At 64.6% G+C, this 14,656-nt stretch overlaps 1 protein-coding gene across 2 annotated transcripts; it reads left to right on the forward strand.

The window, feature by feature from the left end:
- The first annotated feature begins 188 nt into the window (after positions 1–188).
- Positions 189–7,303, forward strand: EMILIN1 (elastin microfibril interfacer 1). 2 transcript variants are annotated; one of them, XM_079298306.1, is made up of 9 exons: positions 189–1,206; positions 3,008–3,133; positions 3,543–3,751; positions 3,836–5,479; positions 5,878–5,985; positions 6,099–6,116; positions 6,421–6,555; positions 6,798–7,131; positions 7,181–7,303. In XM_079298306.1, exons 1-8 carry the CDS (start codon positions 1,055–1,057, stop codon positions 7,127–7,129), a joined length of 2,724 nt encoding a protein of 907 aa, XP_079154432.1. In that variant the 5' UTR covers positions 189–1,054; the 3' UTR covers positions 7,130–7,131; positions 7,181–7,303. The 2 variants fall into 2 exon arrangements, with proteins under 2 accessions (XP_079154432.1, XP_079154431.1); XM_079298305.1 differs by lacking the exon at positions 7,181–7,303 and having other exon boundaries at positions 6,798–7,169.
- Positions 7,304–14,656: the final 7,353 nt, after the last annotated feature.

A 14,656-nucleotide genomic window follows, 5' to 3' on the forward strand; every position in this document is an offset into this window, starting at 1 on the left:
ATCCCCTGGGACACGGCAAAGCCACTGCCCCCCACAGCTCCCCCCGGCCTCCGAGAGCACAGAGGAGGTAACGCCATCCCCCCCTGGGAACGGCCGCGGCTGGGATCCGGCCCCAGCCCCCTCAGCTCCGCGTCCCCTTCCCCGGTGTCTCCCACCCCCATATCCCTTCCCCGCCCCCTCCCCCCTCCAGCTGCCGGCAGCTGTTTGTGCTTAACCCACACTCGCGGCTCCCCGGGGGCGGGGGGTTCCCGCGCCCTGACGTCACCGTGGGGCCGGGGCCGAGGCCAAGGCGTGATGTCACCGCGAGGCCGTGACGTCACTGCACGGTCCGGGGAAGCCATGGCATCACCGTGGGCTCAGGGCCACGGCGGCCCGAGGTGGCCGCGGTGTGACCGCTGGCGTTCCGGTGCCCCCAGTGTCCCCAGCACGGTGTCGGGGTGGGGCTGGGGGCGCAGGACGGCGCCCGGCTCGGTGCTGGCACCGGGCCGTGTCACCAGGCACAGAGAGGGGCACGGGCAGCAGGGACGTGGCACGCACTGCTGGATGCGGTGCCGGTGCTGGGACCTGTCGCTGTCCCCCGGCGCTCGGGGGACGCGGGGCACGGTGCGAAGCCGCCGCCGGAGCTGGTGCTGGTGCTGGCGGCGGAGCGGTGCCCGTGGCGTGCCGGTGCCGCGGCGGTAGCCCCGGCCCCTCGCTGGCCGCCCGCGCCCTGGCCCCCTGCCCGGCCTCTCTGGCTGCCCCGGCCCCGGCCCGGCCTAACGAGGAGCAGATGTGGCGGCGGCGGGGCCGGCGGGGGCCGCGGTGCCCGGCGCGGCTGGGGCGGGGGCCGCTGCGGGCAGGAAGCGGGGGGCCCCGGGGACCCCGGCGGCGGGCAGCGGCGGCGGGGCGGCTCTGGTGGCGAGGGGCTGGCCGAGAGGCGGCCGGGGGGAGGGCAGAGCCGAGCCGTGCCGTGCCGAGCCGCCCAGAGCCGCGGAGCCGCGACGGGACGCCACATGCGGTCCTGAGCCGCGCCGGACCGGGCTGACCGAGCCGAGCGGAGCCGCCCCAGCCCAGCATGGCACCCTGGCTCTGGCCGTGCCTGCTGGCCGCACAGGCCCTGGCCGCCAACTTTCCCCCCCGGTATAGCCTCTACACCGGCGGGGCCGCCCCGCTCGCCCCCGGCCCGGCCGCGGCCCACAGCGGTGCCCGGGCCGCCAGCCGGCACAGGTAGGAGCCGAGAGCCGCAGCGGGGACACGGGCTGCAGCCCCCACCCCGGTGCCACGGGAACCCCGGCACGTGCCACGTCCAGCCCGGGGGGCGGCGGGAGGGGCGGCGGGTCCCCAAAGCGGGGGCGTCACCCCCGGCCCGGGACGGGTGGGCAGTGGGCGCACGTGGAGGGTCGGGGCCGCCGGTGCAGCGGGGCCGAGAATTCCGGGCCGGTCCTGGCTCGGCACCCGCGCGTGGGTCAGCGCCGCCGGAGAGGGGGAGAGGGGCCCGGAGCTGCCCTCTCCCCATCCCCGTCCTGTCCCGTACCGTGGGCAGCGTGGGGCAGCCCCTGTCTGGGGGTCGGCGCGTTGCGGGGGCGCAGGGCTGGGGGCGGCCCCACGCTGGATTGGGGTCACAACAAATTCCCTGCGGACACATCGGCGCTGCAGCAGCGCGGCCGAGGGGCCGGGGCTGCCCCGGCCCCACGGTGGCCCCGGGGGGATGGCAGGACCTGGCCGCAGCGTGGGGTCCCTGGGGAGGCGCCGCCGTGGGGCAGGGACACGGTGGAGCCTTTACCTGCGGCTCTGGGGGCTCCGCGGGGGCTCTCTGCAGCGCTCCATCCCCGGGAGCGGCTCGGGCAGCAAGGGGGTGTCCCCACATCCCGCCCTTCCAGGGGAGCTCTGCTCCCATCGCACGCCTGGGATGGGGACAGCCCCGGTAGGGGACGGTGGGACCCCAGGGCAGCCCGGGGGTCCCAGGGCCTGGCGGGTGCAGGGCTGGGATGGCGGGGAGAAGAGGGGGGCCGTCGATCGGCGCAGGAATTCCCGGCGGCCCCCGGGGAGGAGCTGGAATCCAGCCGGGGCCTGAGGGGAACCAGCCGGGCTGACGGGAACCGGCCGCCGCACCGGGGCCCCGCGGCGGGGACCGCTCCCCGGGGGGGCTGCTCGGTGGGGCTGGGGGGCCTGAGCGGGGCCCGGGCTCCGGGTCCGGACCATATAAGGCTGCGGCGGGGTCCCTGCAGCGGGGCCAGGCTGCAGTCCCACGCGGGGGGGCTGGGGTCCCCACAGCCTGTGGCGCTGGGGACCCGGTGCCTGTGGCTGTCCCAGCTGCTCCTGCCCCAGCGGCACAGGGCAGGGAACGCGGGGTCAGTGACGGGGCAGCATCCTGGGCCCGGCAGCGCAGGATGCACAGCGCGGTGTGATGGGGTGTGGGCACCCCACTCGCGGCAGAGCCCCATCCCTGCAGGGCTCCCGGGGGCAGCCGCATGCCTGGGGGGTGCAGCCGTTTCTGCAGGCTCGCCAGGCATGCCTGAGAGGCTGTGGTGGCCGAGATCCGGCCCATTAACCCGCCGCATTGGGCCGTGACGGTGCTACCGGTGGGGCTGGCTGGGCAAGCACAGGAGCGCGCCGAGGGATGCAGGGTGTGGCCAGAGGGGCCGGGGTGTGCGGGGGGGTCCAAGGTGTGCCTGGGGAGCTGGTGGGTGTCAGGGGACGCCTGGGACAGGGGGTGTTGCTGTGTTTCTGCTGGGGTGATGCCGGGTGCCTACTCTACGCCGGAACAACCCCTGGTGTGTGCCGGGATGCCGTGCAGGGTGTGTGCCGGGACAATGCCTGCTGTGGGCTGGAGTGATGCTGGGTCCGTGCTAGGGCAGTGCCAGCGGCTGCTCTGTGCCCTGATGATGCTAGAACGCGCGGTGTGTGCCCGGATAATGCCCGGCGTGTGCCACGCTCTGCCCACGGCAGGACAATGCCTGGGGTGTGCCGGGGTGATGCCCCGTGCCAGCGCATCCCGGTGTGTGCCCTGAGCCCTTCCCTCCGGCAGGAACTGGTGTGCCTACGTGGTGACACGCAGCGTGAGCTGTGTGGTAGAGGATGGCGTCGAGAGCTTCATCAAGCCGGACTATCAGCCCTGCGCCTGGGGGCAGCTCCAGTGCCCCCGTGTCCTGGCGTGAGTGGGGCCGGGACGGGGCTGGAGGGCTCTGGAGGGAGTCGGGGCGTTCTGGGGGGGCCAGCTCAGAGCCAGGGCGAGCCGCGGCCGCGCCGCCGCCACTGGTGTTTACCCACCCTGGGGTCATGTTTACTTTTGCGCAAGAGTCAGTGGCCTCACTGTAGTGCCGGAGAGTGACCGGCCACTGTCCCCCCATCACGTGCAGCCAAACCCTGGGGCACTGCGCGGCTCTCTGGAACGGTGCTGGGATGCCATTGGTGACACTGGTGACAGGGTGACAGAGCTGGGCAGAGGCAGCCCCACAGCCGCCGGCCACTGAGCAGGACACCAGCGCTGCTGGGTCAGGCTGCATCCCGTGCTGGCCTCACGCCCCTGTGACATCCCCCAACCCCGTCCCCTCTGCCTGCAGGTACCGCAGCTTCCTGCGGCCCCGCTACAAGGTGTCCCAGCGAACGGTGTCGGAGCTGGCCTGGCGCTGCTGCCAGGGCTACTCGGGTCCGGACTGCAGCGAGGGGCCATCTCCAGCATCCCCCCAGCCCACCGGCCGTCCCCCGCCCCGGCCCGGCCGCCCCACACTCTCCGGCTTCGGCAACCCCCTCAGCGGCCTGGGGGGTGAAGGTAGCGCTGGGGGGGGGATGCGGTGGTGGGATCACGCTGGTGGGGGAATGAGGCCGTGACCGTGACCCCGGCGGTGCACGGCAGGCGGCGGAGACACGGAGAAGGTGCGACGGCTGGAGGAGCAGGTGCGGCGGCTGAGCGAGCAGCTGGAGGAGCTGCGGGCCGGGCAGGAGCCGCCCCGGGCGGCTGTGGAGGGGCAGCCCGGGGGCGAGCAGCCGGCGGATGCGGCCGCCCCCGCCGAAGTGCGGGAGGCGCTGAGCCACCTTCAGCGGCGCCTGGAGGAGCTGGAGACCCGCCTGCGCCGCACCGAGGGCGGCCGGGACGGCCCGGGGGGCCCGGGAGGCCCGGGGGGCCCGGGGACGGCGGCGCTGTTCGAGCTGGAGCAGCGGCTGCAGGAGATGTGCGCTGCGTGCACGACCGGCACCGAGGGGCTGCGGCGGCAGGCGGCCGAGGACCGGGAGCGAATGAGGGCGCTGGAGAAGCTGGTGGGCTCGGTGGACCAGCGCAACAGGGATGCAGTGGAGTCGGTGCAGCGGCACATCAGCAGCCTGAGCAGCCGCCTGGCCCCCGCCCCTGCGGCTCCCCCGTCCCCCGACCTGCTCCGCCGCCTGGCCGAGCTAGAGCGGCGGCTGGAGGGGCTGCCGGTGCCGGCGGCGGGGCCGGGCCAGCAGGCACCGGTGCTGGCGCGGCGGCTGGCTGAGCTGGAGGGGCGGCTGAACGCTTCTCGCGCCGGCCCCTGGCCCTCCGAGCCCGAGGGGCGGCCGGGCGGGCTGCCGGGGCGCCTGGCCAACCTCAGCCGGGCGGTGGAGGGCTGGCGGGCCAGCGGGGCACAGCGCGGCGCCCGCCTGGACCAGCTCGAGGAGCTGCTGGCCCGCTGCGGCCACCCGTGCCCGGGGCAGGACGGGGTGCTCGGCCCCCACCCCCGGCTGCCGGAGGAACACGAAGGTCTCTGGGAGGACGGGCTGACCGGGACCCTGGGCGGGCTGCTGGGGGCGCGGGGGGAGGCGCTGGCCGAGGAGCTGGAGCAGCTCCGCAACCGGACAGGGCGGCTGGAGGCGGCTCTGGGGGAGCTGAGCGGTGACCCCTGCTCCCGGCCCTGCGCCTCGCCGCCCCCCCGGGAGCCGGAGCAGCTCCCGCCCGGCCCCACAGAGCCAGGGGAGCTGGAGGCACCGCTGGAGGGGTTCGGCGTCTTCGGGGGCACGTCCCCCTCGGAGCTGCGGGTGCTGCGGGGCGAGCTGGCGGCGGCGCTGGTGGCCCTGAGCGGGCTCAACGCCACGGTGGAGGGGCTGCAGGACGCGCTGGAGGAGCAGGACGCCCGGCAGCGGCAGCTGAGCGCCGTCACCGACCGCGTGGTGGCCGAGCTGGACCAGGCAGCGGCAGCGTCGGAAGCGCGACAGGCCGAGAGCGAGGAGCGGCTGGAGGCGCTGGCCAGGGAGCTGTCGCGGGCCGGGGGCTGCCCCGCGGGGCTGGAGCCACGCGTGGCCAAGCTGGAGGGGGTCTGCGAGCAGCTGGAGGCGGTGGCCGCGGGGCTGCGGGGCGTCCGCGAGGGGCTGAGCCGGCACGTGGCGGGGCTCTGGGGCGCCGTGCGGGACCTGAACGCCACGGCCCGCGGCCAGGCCGCCCTGCTGGACAAGGCGCTGGAGCTGCCGCCCCGGCTCGGAGCCCTCAACGCCAGCCTGGGGCACCTGCGCGGGGAGCTGCAGCGCCTGGCGCAGCTGGAGCGGCACGGTGCGGGGACACGGGGGCTGCGAGGACCTGGGGGACACGGGGCATTGTAGGGGGCGTGGGGCTGCCACGGGGGGTAGGGGACTGGGGGCATGGTGAGCACCGTGGGGGCTGCGGGGGGACGGGGCATCCCAGGTCTGTGGGGACAGGGGGGCACGGTGGGGGCGTGGGGCTGTGGGAACAGTGGTGGAGGTGTGGGGCCATGGGGATGTGGGGACGCGGGGTCACCAGGGAGTGCTGCAGCGGGTGTGGGGAGGCAGAGGCTCAGCTGGGTGATGCTGGGGTGTGGGGGCACAAGAGGGTCCCGGCTGTGGAGCTGCGGCGTGTGGGGACAAGGGGACGTCACACATGGGGACACCAGCCGTGGGGCCAAGGTGGCTCTAACGCCCTCCTCCCTCCAGGACCCCCTGGCCCCCCTGGACCTGCTGGCCCCATGGGCGAGAAAGGCCCTCCTGGCCCCACTGGGCCCCCTGGCAAGGATGGAGAACAGGGTCCCGTGGGCCCCCCCGGTAAGGCTGAGCCCCCCTGACCTGCCCCGACCGCGCAGGTGTGGCCGGACCCCGTCCCCGGGGGTCCTGCCCCAAGCTGGCCCTGCAGCAGCCCCTCCTCATCTTTCCTGCAGGGCTGCCTGGAGAGAGAGGTAGGGTTGGGGGACTTGGGGTGCAGGGGGAACAGTGGAGGGATGGGGGGCATGTGGGGAGCTGGGAGGGGCTGCAGGCTGGGGGCTTGCCAAGGGAGCAGGGAGCAGTCTGGGCTGGCGTGGGGAGGCACTGGGAGCAGGGGGGACGTGGTGGGGACGGGGTCAAGAAGGGCAGGGACACTGAAGGGGTGGGTACAGAGGGGTCACTGGTGTGGCTGCTGGGCTGCAGAGGGTAGCAGGGTGGCAGAGGGTTAAGGGGATGAGGGAGGGGGCTCGGGGGGCCTCATGCTGACCCCGTGCCCAGGCGAGGTCGGGGAGCCGGGCTCGGTGCCCCGCGTCGCTTTCTCGGCTGCCCTGAGCACCCAGCGCACGGAGCCGGGCACCGTCCCCTTCGACCAGGTGCTGCTCAACGACGGCGGCGCCTACGACCCCGAGACAGGTGAGCGCCCACGGCGCGACGGGGGTGCTCCGGGGGCTGCGGGGTGCTTTAGGGGTGATGGATCTCGCGGTAGGGGCTGCGGGGGCTGCAGAGTCACAGCGGGAGCACGATGCCGCGCGTGATGGTGGCCAGGGGTTCTCGGATGGTGCGGGATGCACCACCGACCTTGGGGCGCCGCAGGAGATGCGGCCCCGGTGGCTCCGGGGGTCCCCGCAGGTCCCTGAGCCGCCGTTGTGTCGCAGGCACGTTCACGGTGCCGGTGCCCGGGCGGTACCTGGTGAGCGCGGTGCTGACGGGGCACCGGGGCGAGGCGCTGGAGGCCGTCCTGTCCCGCTCCGGCCACGGCATCGCCCGCCTGGACTCGGCCGGTTTCCAACCCGAGGGGCTGGAGAAGGGGCCCGTGGCCGCGCAGGGCCCCAGCCCCGGCGCCCTCGGCGTCTTCAGCCTCCTGCTGCCGCTGGCGGCGGGCGAGACGCTGTGCGTGGACCTGGTGTCGGGGCGCCTGGCCCACGCTCCCGACGAGCCGCTCACCGTGTTCAGCGCCGCGCTGCTCTACGACTCGGACGAGCCCTAGCGCCGCCGGGGCCCCCGCGGGGGCGCGGCCCGGCCGGGGGGTCCCCACGCCCCGCCGGGACCCCCACCCCCTCCCCGTTATTTATCAGCACCCCCCAGCCCCCGCCGCCCCACGGTCACACACTCCTGCCCCACACCGCCCCCCACGGCCCCCCACTGCCCCCCACAATAAAGATGCGGCACCGGGTTTTGTACCCGCGGCTCCGGGTCCGTCCCTCCCCCGCGGGGGGCGTGGTGGGGAGGGGGCTGGTGGCTGCCGGGTGGCACCGTGGCACCGAGCTCAGTGTGGCCCCAGCAGCGTCACCCCCGTGCGCGGCACGGTGGGGCTTTGGGGATGTCCAGCACTTTGGGGTGGGGGTTTGGGGATGTCCAGCTGTTTGGGGTGGGGCTTTGGGGATGTCCAGCACTTTGGGGTGAGGGTTTGGGGATGTCCAGCACTTTGGGGTGAGGGTTTGGGGATGTCCAGCTGTTTGGGGTGGGGGTTTGGGGTGTCCAGCTGTTTGGGGTGGGGGTTTGGGGATGTCCAGCACTTTGGGGTGAGGGTTTGGGAATGTCCAGCTGTTTTGGGGTGTCCAGTTGTTTGGGGTGGAGGTTTGGGGTGTCCAGCTGTTTGGGCTGGGGATTTGGGGTGTCCAGCTGTTTGGGGTGGGGGTTTGGAGTGTCCAGCTGTTTTGGTTGTGGTGTGACAGCAGTGGGCTCAGGAAGGGGCAGGATGGGGGTGGTGGGAGGTCCCAGGGCTGTCGATGGTAGAACAAGCTCCAGGCTGGGTCTGGGCACTGGCACATCCTTAGAGATTGAGCTGGTTTTGGTCATAGTTCCTGTGCAGATACTTTGGTGCAGAAAGGTCAGGATTTGGGGCCAGGCAGAGGGGAGGGTCCAGCCCCAGTCTGTGCCCTAACTGTTGTGGGGGCTCATTAATGGTGAGGTTGGGACTGAGCCTTTTGTCCTCAGGTGCTCTCAGCATCTTCAGTGCCATCGTCAGGTGAGCACCAGTGGCACTGTCTGTCTGTCTGCACCTGGGTTCTTCAGCTGTTCATTGGGGGGTTGGTGTGGGACAGGATCAGAGCGTGGTCTTTTTTTTAATGCAGCTACACTGCTGGTGGTGTGTAAAAAATGTGAGAGAAAATATCATCAAATCCCAGGATGGTTTCAGTGAAAAGAGACCATCAGGACCACCCAGTGCCACCCCTGTCATGGGGACACCTCCCCCTGTCCCAGCTGCTCCCAGTGTCCAGCCTGGCCTTGGGCACTGCCAGGGATCCAGGGGCACCCTGTGCCAGCCCTGCCCACCCTGCCAGGGAACAATTCCTGCCCAGGATCCCACCCATGGGAGCCATTCCCTGGGTCCTGTCCCTCCCTGCCTTGTCCCCAGTCCCTCTGAGCTCTCCTGCAGCCCCTTCAGGCCCTGCCAGGGGCTCTGAGCTCTCCCTGGACCCTTCTCCTCTCCCCTGAGCACCCCCAGCTCTCCCAGGCTGGCTCCAGAGCAGAGGGGCTCCAGCCCTGGGAGCATCTCCATGGCCTCGTCTGGATCCCCTTCTATCAGCTCAGGATCAGTGGGATCTCTGCTCACAGGCAGCTGTTCTGGCACTGCACAGCCAGGCTCTCCTGTCCTGCTCTAGGGCAGCAAATCCCAACATGAGCAGAATCTTTGGGAAGTTGTTTCTCTGGGATGGCATTCCCATTGTCAGCAGAAGGTGGAGATCCAGAGCCATGACAGTAACTCTTGGAGAGGAGGGAATTGAAAACTAGGAAGGGCTCAGTGTTTCTGAATTGTCTCTCCACTGTGTCCACTTGGAAGATTCTGTGTCCCATCCTGGGATCATCCCTGGGTGATATCAGCCCTGGCCCCTCACAGCCCATGGGTTGCAAAGGGAAGGAGAGATTCCTGCTGGTGACTTTCTAAGACTTACTAATCTTGGGAGGATCATTGTCCTCCTAGCCATGAGAATTGAGTGTTTTATAAGGAAAATGGGTGTGAGAGCCTTCCTACAACTCCTAGAATCTCAGAGTCATTAAGACTGGAAAAGTCCCCTGACACCATCGAGTATTCCTGACCATTCCCCCAGCACTGCCCCAGCCACCACTGACCCCTGTCCCCAACCACAGGGATTTTAAACCCCTCCAGGGATGGGCATTCCACCCCTGCCCTGGGCAGCTGTGCCAGGGTTGGACAGCCCTTTCCAGGCAGGAATTGTTCCAGTATCCATCCTGAGCCTGCCCTGGCCCAGCCTGAGCCCATTTCCCCTTGTCCTGTCCCTGTTCCCTGGCAGCACAGCCCGACCCCCCCTGGCTGTCCCCTCATGGCAGGGAGTTGTGCAGAGCCACAAGGTGCCCCTGAGGCTCCTTTTCTCCAGGCTGAGCCCCTTCCCAGCTCCCTCAGCCTCTGCTGGGGCTCAGCCCCTTCCCCAGTCCCTCAGTGCTTTGGGTGCTCTGGGCTCTGTGCCCTTCCAGTGTCACGGGCCTGCTCTGAGCTGCCTGTTCCAAGCTGGATCATTCTCATGGTTACTGGGAGGTTAAAGGGATGGGCAGAGCAGTGCTGTGGAGTCCTGCAGGCTCCTTTTGGCAGGGTAAGGTGGGGCTGAGGCAGCTGAGGAAGATTGTCCTTTATCCTTTATCCATTATCCATTAACCTTTATTATCCATGAATGTTTCCAGAAAGTGAGATGGACAATGAACCCACTGAGGAGGGGAAGATCAGCTGCCCTGGATTGCTGCAAGTGCAGATAACCTGGGGAGTGAGAGGAGTCCCAGTTACCCCGATAATTAATCAGGCATAACATGTACCTGAGGATGGGAGAGAGCCCAGGTGTGCAGGGATGTCCCACCTTGGCATCACTGACACCTGACATTACATTCCTGGGGGAGAACTGGAACGGAGGTGATCAAGTGAAACTAAAACCACAGGTTGGAATGTTGGACATTCCTCACTCCCAGGCATTCCTAGGAGCCAGCCACCCCCAGCACAGCCATCTGCACACCCTGACCTCAAGAGCTTGACCTTAGCACAGGGCTGGGGGATGCAGGGAGCCGTGGGGTCAGTGCTGGGCATTTTCAGAGCTGTAACCCAAGACATCCAGAGTCTCACTCTGTGCTGCAGAGGCACCACGATGGCAACTGCAGAGAAAAACTGAGAGCATCACAGTGCCAAGAGAGGGAACAGTGCTTTTCCTCCTCTAAACTGAGATTAACAAACAGCTTGTGCCTGAGCACCACACAGGGAGTCCTGCCCTGAGGGGTATCAAACCCTGGCACTGGGCTCTGCTGTCCATCAGATTTACCAGCACAGATCAATCACAGCACCTCGTGCATCAAAAGAGCCAAGAAAGAAACCCCTGGGGATTTCATGGAATCACTGAATGAGTTGGGTTGGAAGGGACCTTAAAGCTCATTTTGTTCCACCCCTGCCACGGGCAGGAACTCCTTGCACTGAACAGGCTGCTCCAGGCTCCTGGAATGACCCATCCTGTGTGTGCATGTCCATATGTCCGTGTGTCTGTGTGTCTGTCTGTCAGTGTCAGAGAAACTTCCCTGTCTCAGCATCCTGGAGCCCCTCTGGCCTCAGTCACACCTGAGCAGCAGCTGCACCCTGACATTTCCCAGTCAGACCAGTCCCCCTCACTGGCTCAGTCCCAGGTTCCCATCACAGAGCCTCAGATGTCCCAGTGTTTAAAATCATTTAATCTTGGTACAATAATGAGTAACACAATAAGAGCTGAGCTGGTGCCTCTGAAGGGACCCAGACCAAGGGACCCCCTGGGCTCTCACCCCCTCCCAGCCTGAGCAGGGGCAGGTCTGGGCCATTGGCTCCTGCTGTGTCTCCACAGCATCATTGCAGACACCAAACAGAGCAGGACTGTCAGAGGGCAGAAATGATCACTTTAAATCACAAAGGATTCCCAGAAGTCATTTAACACCAACTCTTTGCTCACTCACTGCTTGTTCACATGCTGGCTCAGGCAGTGCCCGTCCAGCAGGCTGCTCCCAGCTGGGACAAGCTCCTGGCAAAGCCCGGGTGCCTCCTGAAGAGTCTCCCTGTCCCAGAGGGAGCACAGCTCATCAGTTACAGTCCTTGTGAAATGGCACCTCTGGCTGATCCCACTGACCTGGAGCCCCTCTCCAGGTTTCCTTCCTTCAGCCAGGCTGTTCCTGCTCCTGCTGAGTCCTGTGGGAAAGGCTCTGCCTGCTCTGATCACTGCTCTGCTGCCATCAGGAAACACTCCCAGCACATGAGGCATTCCCAGAGCCTCTGCACGGCTTGTCACAGGTGGAAGTGGGAGCTTCAGACAAAGTTTATTGTAGAAGCTCTGCTGGTGAGGTGCAGAGAGGAGCCCTGGTTCCTAAACTCCTCCTCAAGGAGCCCTGTGAGGCTGGATCCAGCTTAGCCTCAGATTCTCAACAGTTTAAGTAACTCTGTCCCATGGGATTAAAGACTGCAAAGCAGCTGTATTTGTGTAAAATGAATTATTTATTACGATAAATGATTAGATGAAAGATCTTAATCACAGTATAAAAGCCATAACTGCTTAGTAATGTCTAGTATAGTATAGTATACTTCACTATAGCAAAGCAATAATATTACAGCAATTACACAAAGCAGGCAAAAAGAAACAATTATTAAGCAGAGATTGATGTAACTCACCACACCAGGTGGGTCTCTTGCTCTTAAATACCCAAGGAGCATCCTTGGAGGCGTCTGCTCCTCAAGGGAGAGAGCTTCAAACACACACTCTAAGCAGGAATGTGTCAGGAGAACCATCTGAGCCTGCAGTGGACTTTTACAGCGTGAAGTGTCACAAGTGCCTGTCACATGCCTCAGGTCAGCTTAGCAGCTCATTGAGCCGGGCAGAGCATCCTCCTACACGCTGGAAAGGGAAGCAGCCCCAAGGCTTCCCTCTGACTGCAAGCTCAGCTGGAAATTGAAAACTTTTGGCAGGTTGGGCAGCCCTTTGTGATTTTTTTTTTTTTTTGAGGCAATATAAATGACTAAATATTCCTTGGCAGAATTGACTTTCCCCCAGTTGTTCACGGCCCATCACCATTTCGAGTTGCCTGTAAGTCTCCCCCTCATGTCTGTTTTCCTGCTGAGCTGTCCCTCTGATACACAGGCTGTCAGATCCGGCCTTTATTCAGACCAGAGTGCCCCCAGTACCTCGTCCCTGTGGATGTGATAATCCAGATGCTCTTCCCAGAGCATCCCTGGTGCACCTCGCCCCCGCAAAAAGCAGCCCAAGCATCTGGACCGATGCTGAGTCATTTTCCTCTTCCCAGCTGGGCTGCACGTGTCAGAGCCCCCAGTTCTGCTCCGTGCAGGGAGGGGCTCTGCTCCTGCTCCCCCTGGGATGCCCTGAGCAGGATGAGACCCCCGGCTCTGGCTGGCAGGGGGAGCAGCAGCTGCACCAGCCCGGGGCTCCCTGGAATGTGCATTTCTCCCACCCCTGCTGATGCTCCTCCCCACCATCACACAGAACATCAGCCTGGCTGCATTCCAGCTGTTCCTTCCTTTCCAGGTGCCTCCTGTGCCACTGAGCCCGGGCTGCTGCTGCCACTGCACCTGGAGCACCTGTGGCCTCCTGCCCCGGGCCCCATTCCTGTTTTTCCTCTCCACAGGGAATTCTGTCTCTTGCTTGTCCCACTCAGTTCTTCCAAGCCAGGAATCCACGGCCAACAAAACCCCACACCTCCTGCTTGCTTTTGGACATGAGAGCTTCATTCTGTTTCTCTGGATCTGTCATTCATTGTCCCTTCCAAGCATGAAGCTCAAATATTTCCCTTTCTTTTGGCCAGCTGAGGTTTGGGTGGAGATGCAGCTGCTCCCTGTTCTCAGGGCATCTCAGCCCATTTCCAAGGACAAACAGGAGCCAGCTCCTCAGGGCCCACTGGCACAGGAATTTTATACCTTGGTACCTTTTGTACCAGTCTATTAAGAGCCAAAATTCTCTGCAGGTTCAAGGGGTTATACCTTCAACCAACCAAGAAACTACAGCAGAGCTTTAAAAGCATTTTCTCATTTACTTTTTCAAAGTGTCCCAGGGCTTCCTTCCCTCCTCCATGAAGGGGCCATGCAAAACATCAGGCATCAGAACCCCTTTGGAAGGACATGAAACAGTTTCTCCCAAGTTAATAAAAATAACATTGATTTTAAAATTGAAACCGTTTCCTGATGCTGTGCAGGCGCAGCAACCCAGGCAGAAACGATGCCTTCAGTCATGGGCAGAACACAGCAATTCCTCAAGAATCACCACAGGTTCTCCTCATGATGAAAAAATCTTCAAATATTATGTGCACATTTGCTGTCCTCTCACCGAGTAAGAATTTTAGAAATAGTTTTTGGAAACACACACAGAATAACCACCATTACAAGCACCACTGCACAGGAATCTTCAATACAGAAATAAAGCAGTTTCAGCTGACACTTGCCCTCTGGAGAACCTGTTCCTGGTGTAGGATTTCAGCTTTACACCCCATTCTGACAGGTACAAAGAGCACAGGTTGGAGATGAGTCCCTCTGGATGCAGAGCTCCCTGAATTCCTCTTTTTGGGGAGGTGCCATGTGCACACAGCAGCCACCAGAGTGATCTCCCCTTCCTGTGTGTGTCTGGGCACCGACTGCCCTGGTACCTGTGAAGAAACTCTCCAGGTGCCCTAAGGGAATTACCAGACATTAAACACCGTGTAGCACACGGTAGAGACAAGGATTTTACACAATTTCTCTCTCAATCTTCTAAAATGCCTCCACAGCTCTGCCATCAACCTTTTCTCTCTCTCCTAGGTCAGTGAAGCCTCAAATAATCCCCAATCAAACCATCCCCTTGCTGTGTTGGATATACTAAAAACAGACCCAAAAACCCTTTTAACTGTCTCACAGGCAGCCCAGATGGCTCCATGCTCCCCAAACCCTCCCGTGCCCCTTTTTGGTCCCCTGCCCACCTTGGATGAGACCCCCGATGCCCCAGTTTCCCCCCTGGCTGCTGGGGCCGTGCATCCGCACTCAAAGCAAAGCAGGAATTTCCCGAGGTTACAAAATGCTGCACCCGCAGGCAGATTTGGAGCAATTTAGTCACAGAGCCTGATCACTGACGTGGAATCTGCTCCAGGAATTTTAACATCACTTGGGGCTCATCCTGGCTCCGAAAATCCAGGTGAGCTGACCCAGTTTGGAGCAGGGAGGGTCTGAAGGGGTGACAGTGTCACGCCGGGTCACCAAATTGCCACGGAAACTTTCCTGAGGAGCACTCGGGCAGGAACATCTGGAAGAGTGAGCAAAGCCCCTGCAGCTGCACCGCCCCCCTTCCCGGGCAGAACAGCCGCCCTCCGGCTCGGCCCGGGGTTCGCAGTGCAGCCTCAGATTTAAATTAATGATTAATTAAATCAATTTAATCGTGGCTCGTTAATGGAATAACTAACATCTCGAGCTGTGCCTCCAAGGATGGACCCCTGTGGGGTCTCACCCCTCCCAGAGTGGAAAGGAAAGCCGGGAGTCCTCGGCTCCCGCTGTCTCCGGTGTCCCCAGCCCCTTCCCCGTGCCGAG

Source organism: Erithacus rubecula (genome assembly GCF_903797595.1).
Source record: "Erithacus rubecula genome assembly, chromosome: 2".
Taxonomy (NCBI): Eukaryota; Metazoa; Chordata; class Aves; order Passeriformes; family Muscicapidae; genus Erithacus; species Erithacus rubecula.

Bases quoted from the DNA above. Each gene is read 5' to 3' on its own strand.
- EMILIN1 (XM_079298306.1), top strand. From the start codon at position 1,055: ATGGCACCCTGGCTCTGGCCGTGCCTGCTGGCCGCACAGGCCCTGGCC. The intron at 1,207-3,007 runs GTAGGAGCCGAG...TCCCTCCGGCAG, and splicing joins CGGGCCGCCAGCCGGCACAG to GAACTGGTGTGCCTACGTGG. The intron at 5,480-5,877 runs GTGCGGGGACAC...TCCTCCCTCCAG, and splicing joins GGCGCAGCTGGAGCGGCACG to GACCCCCTGGCCCCCCTGGA.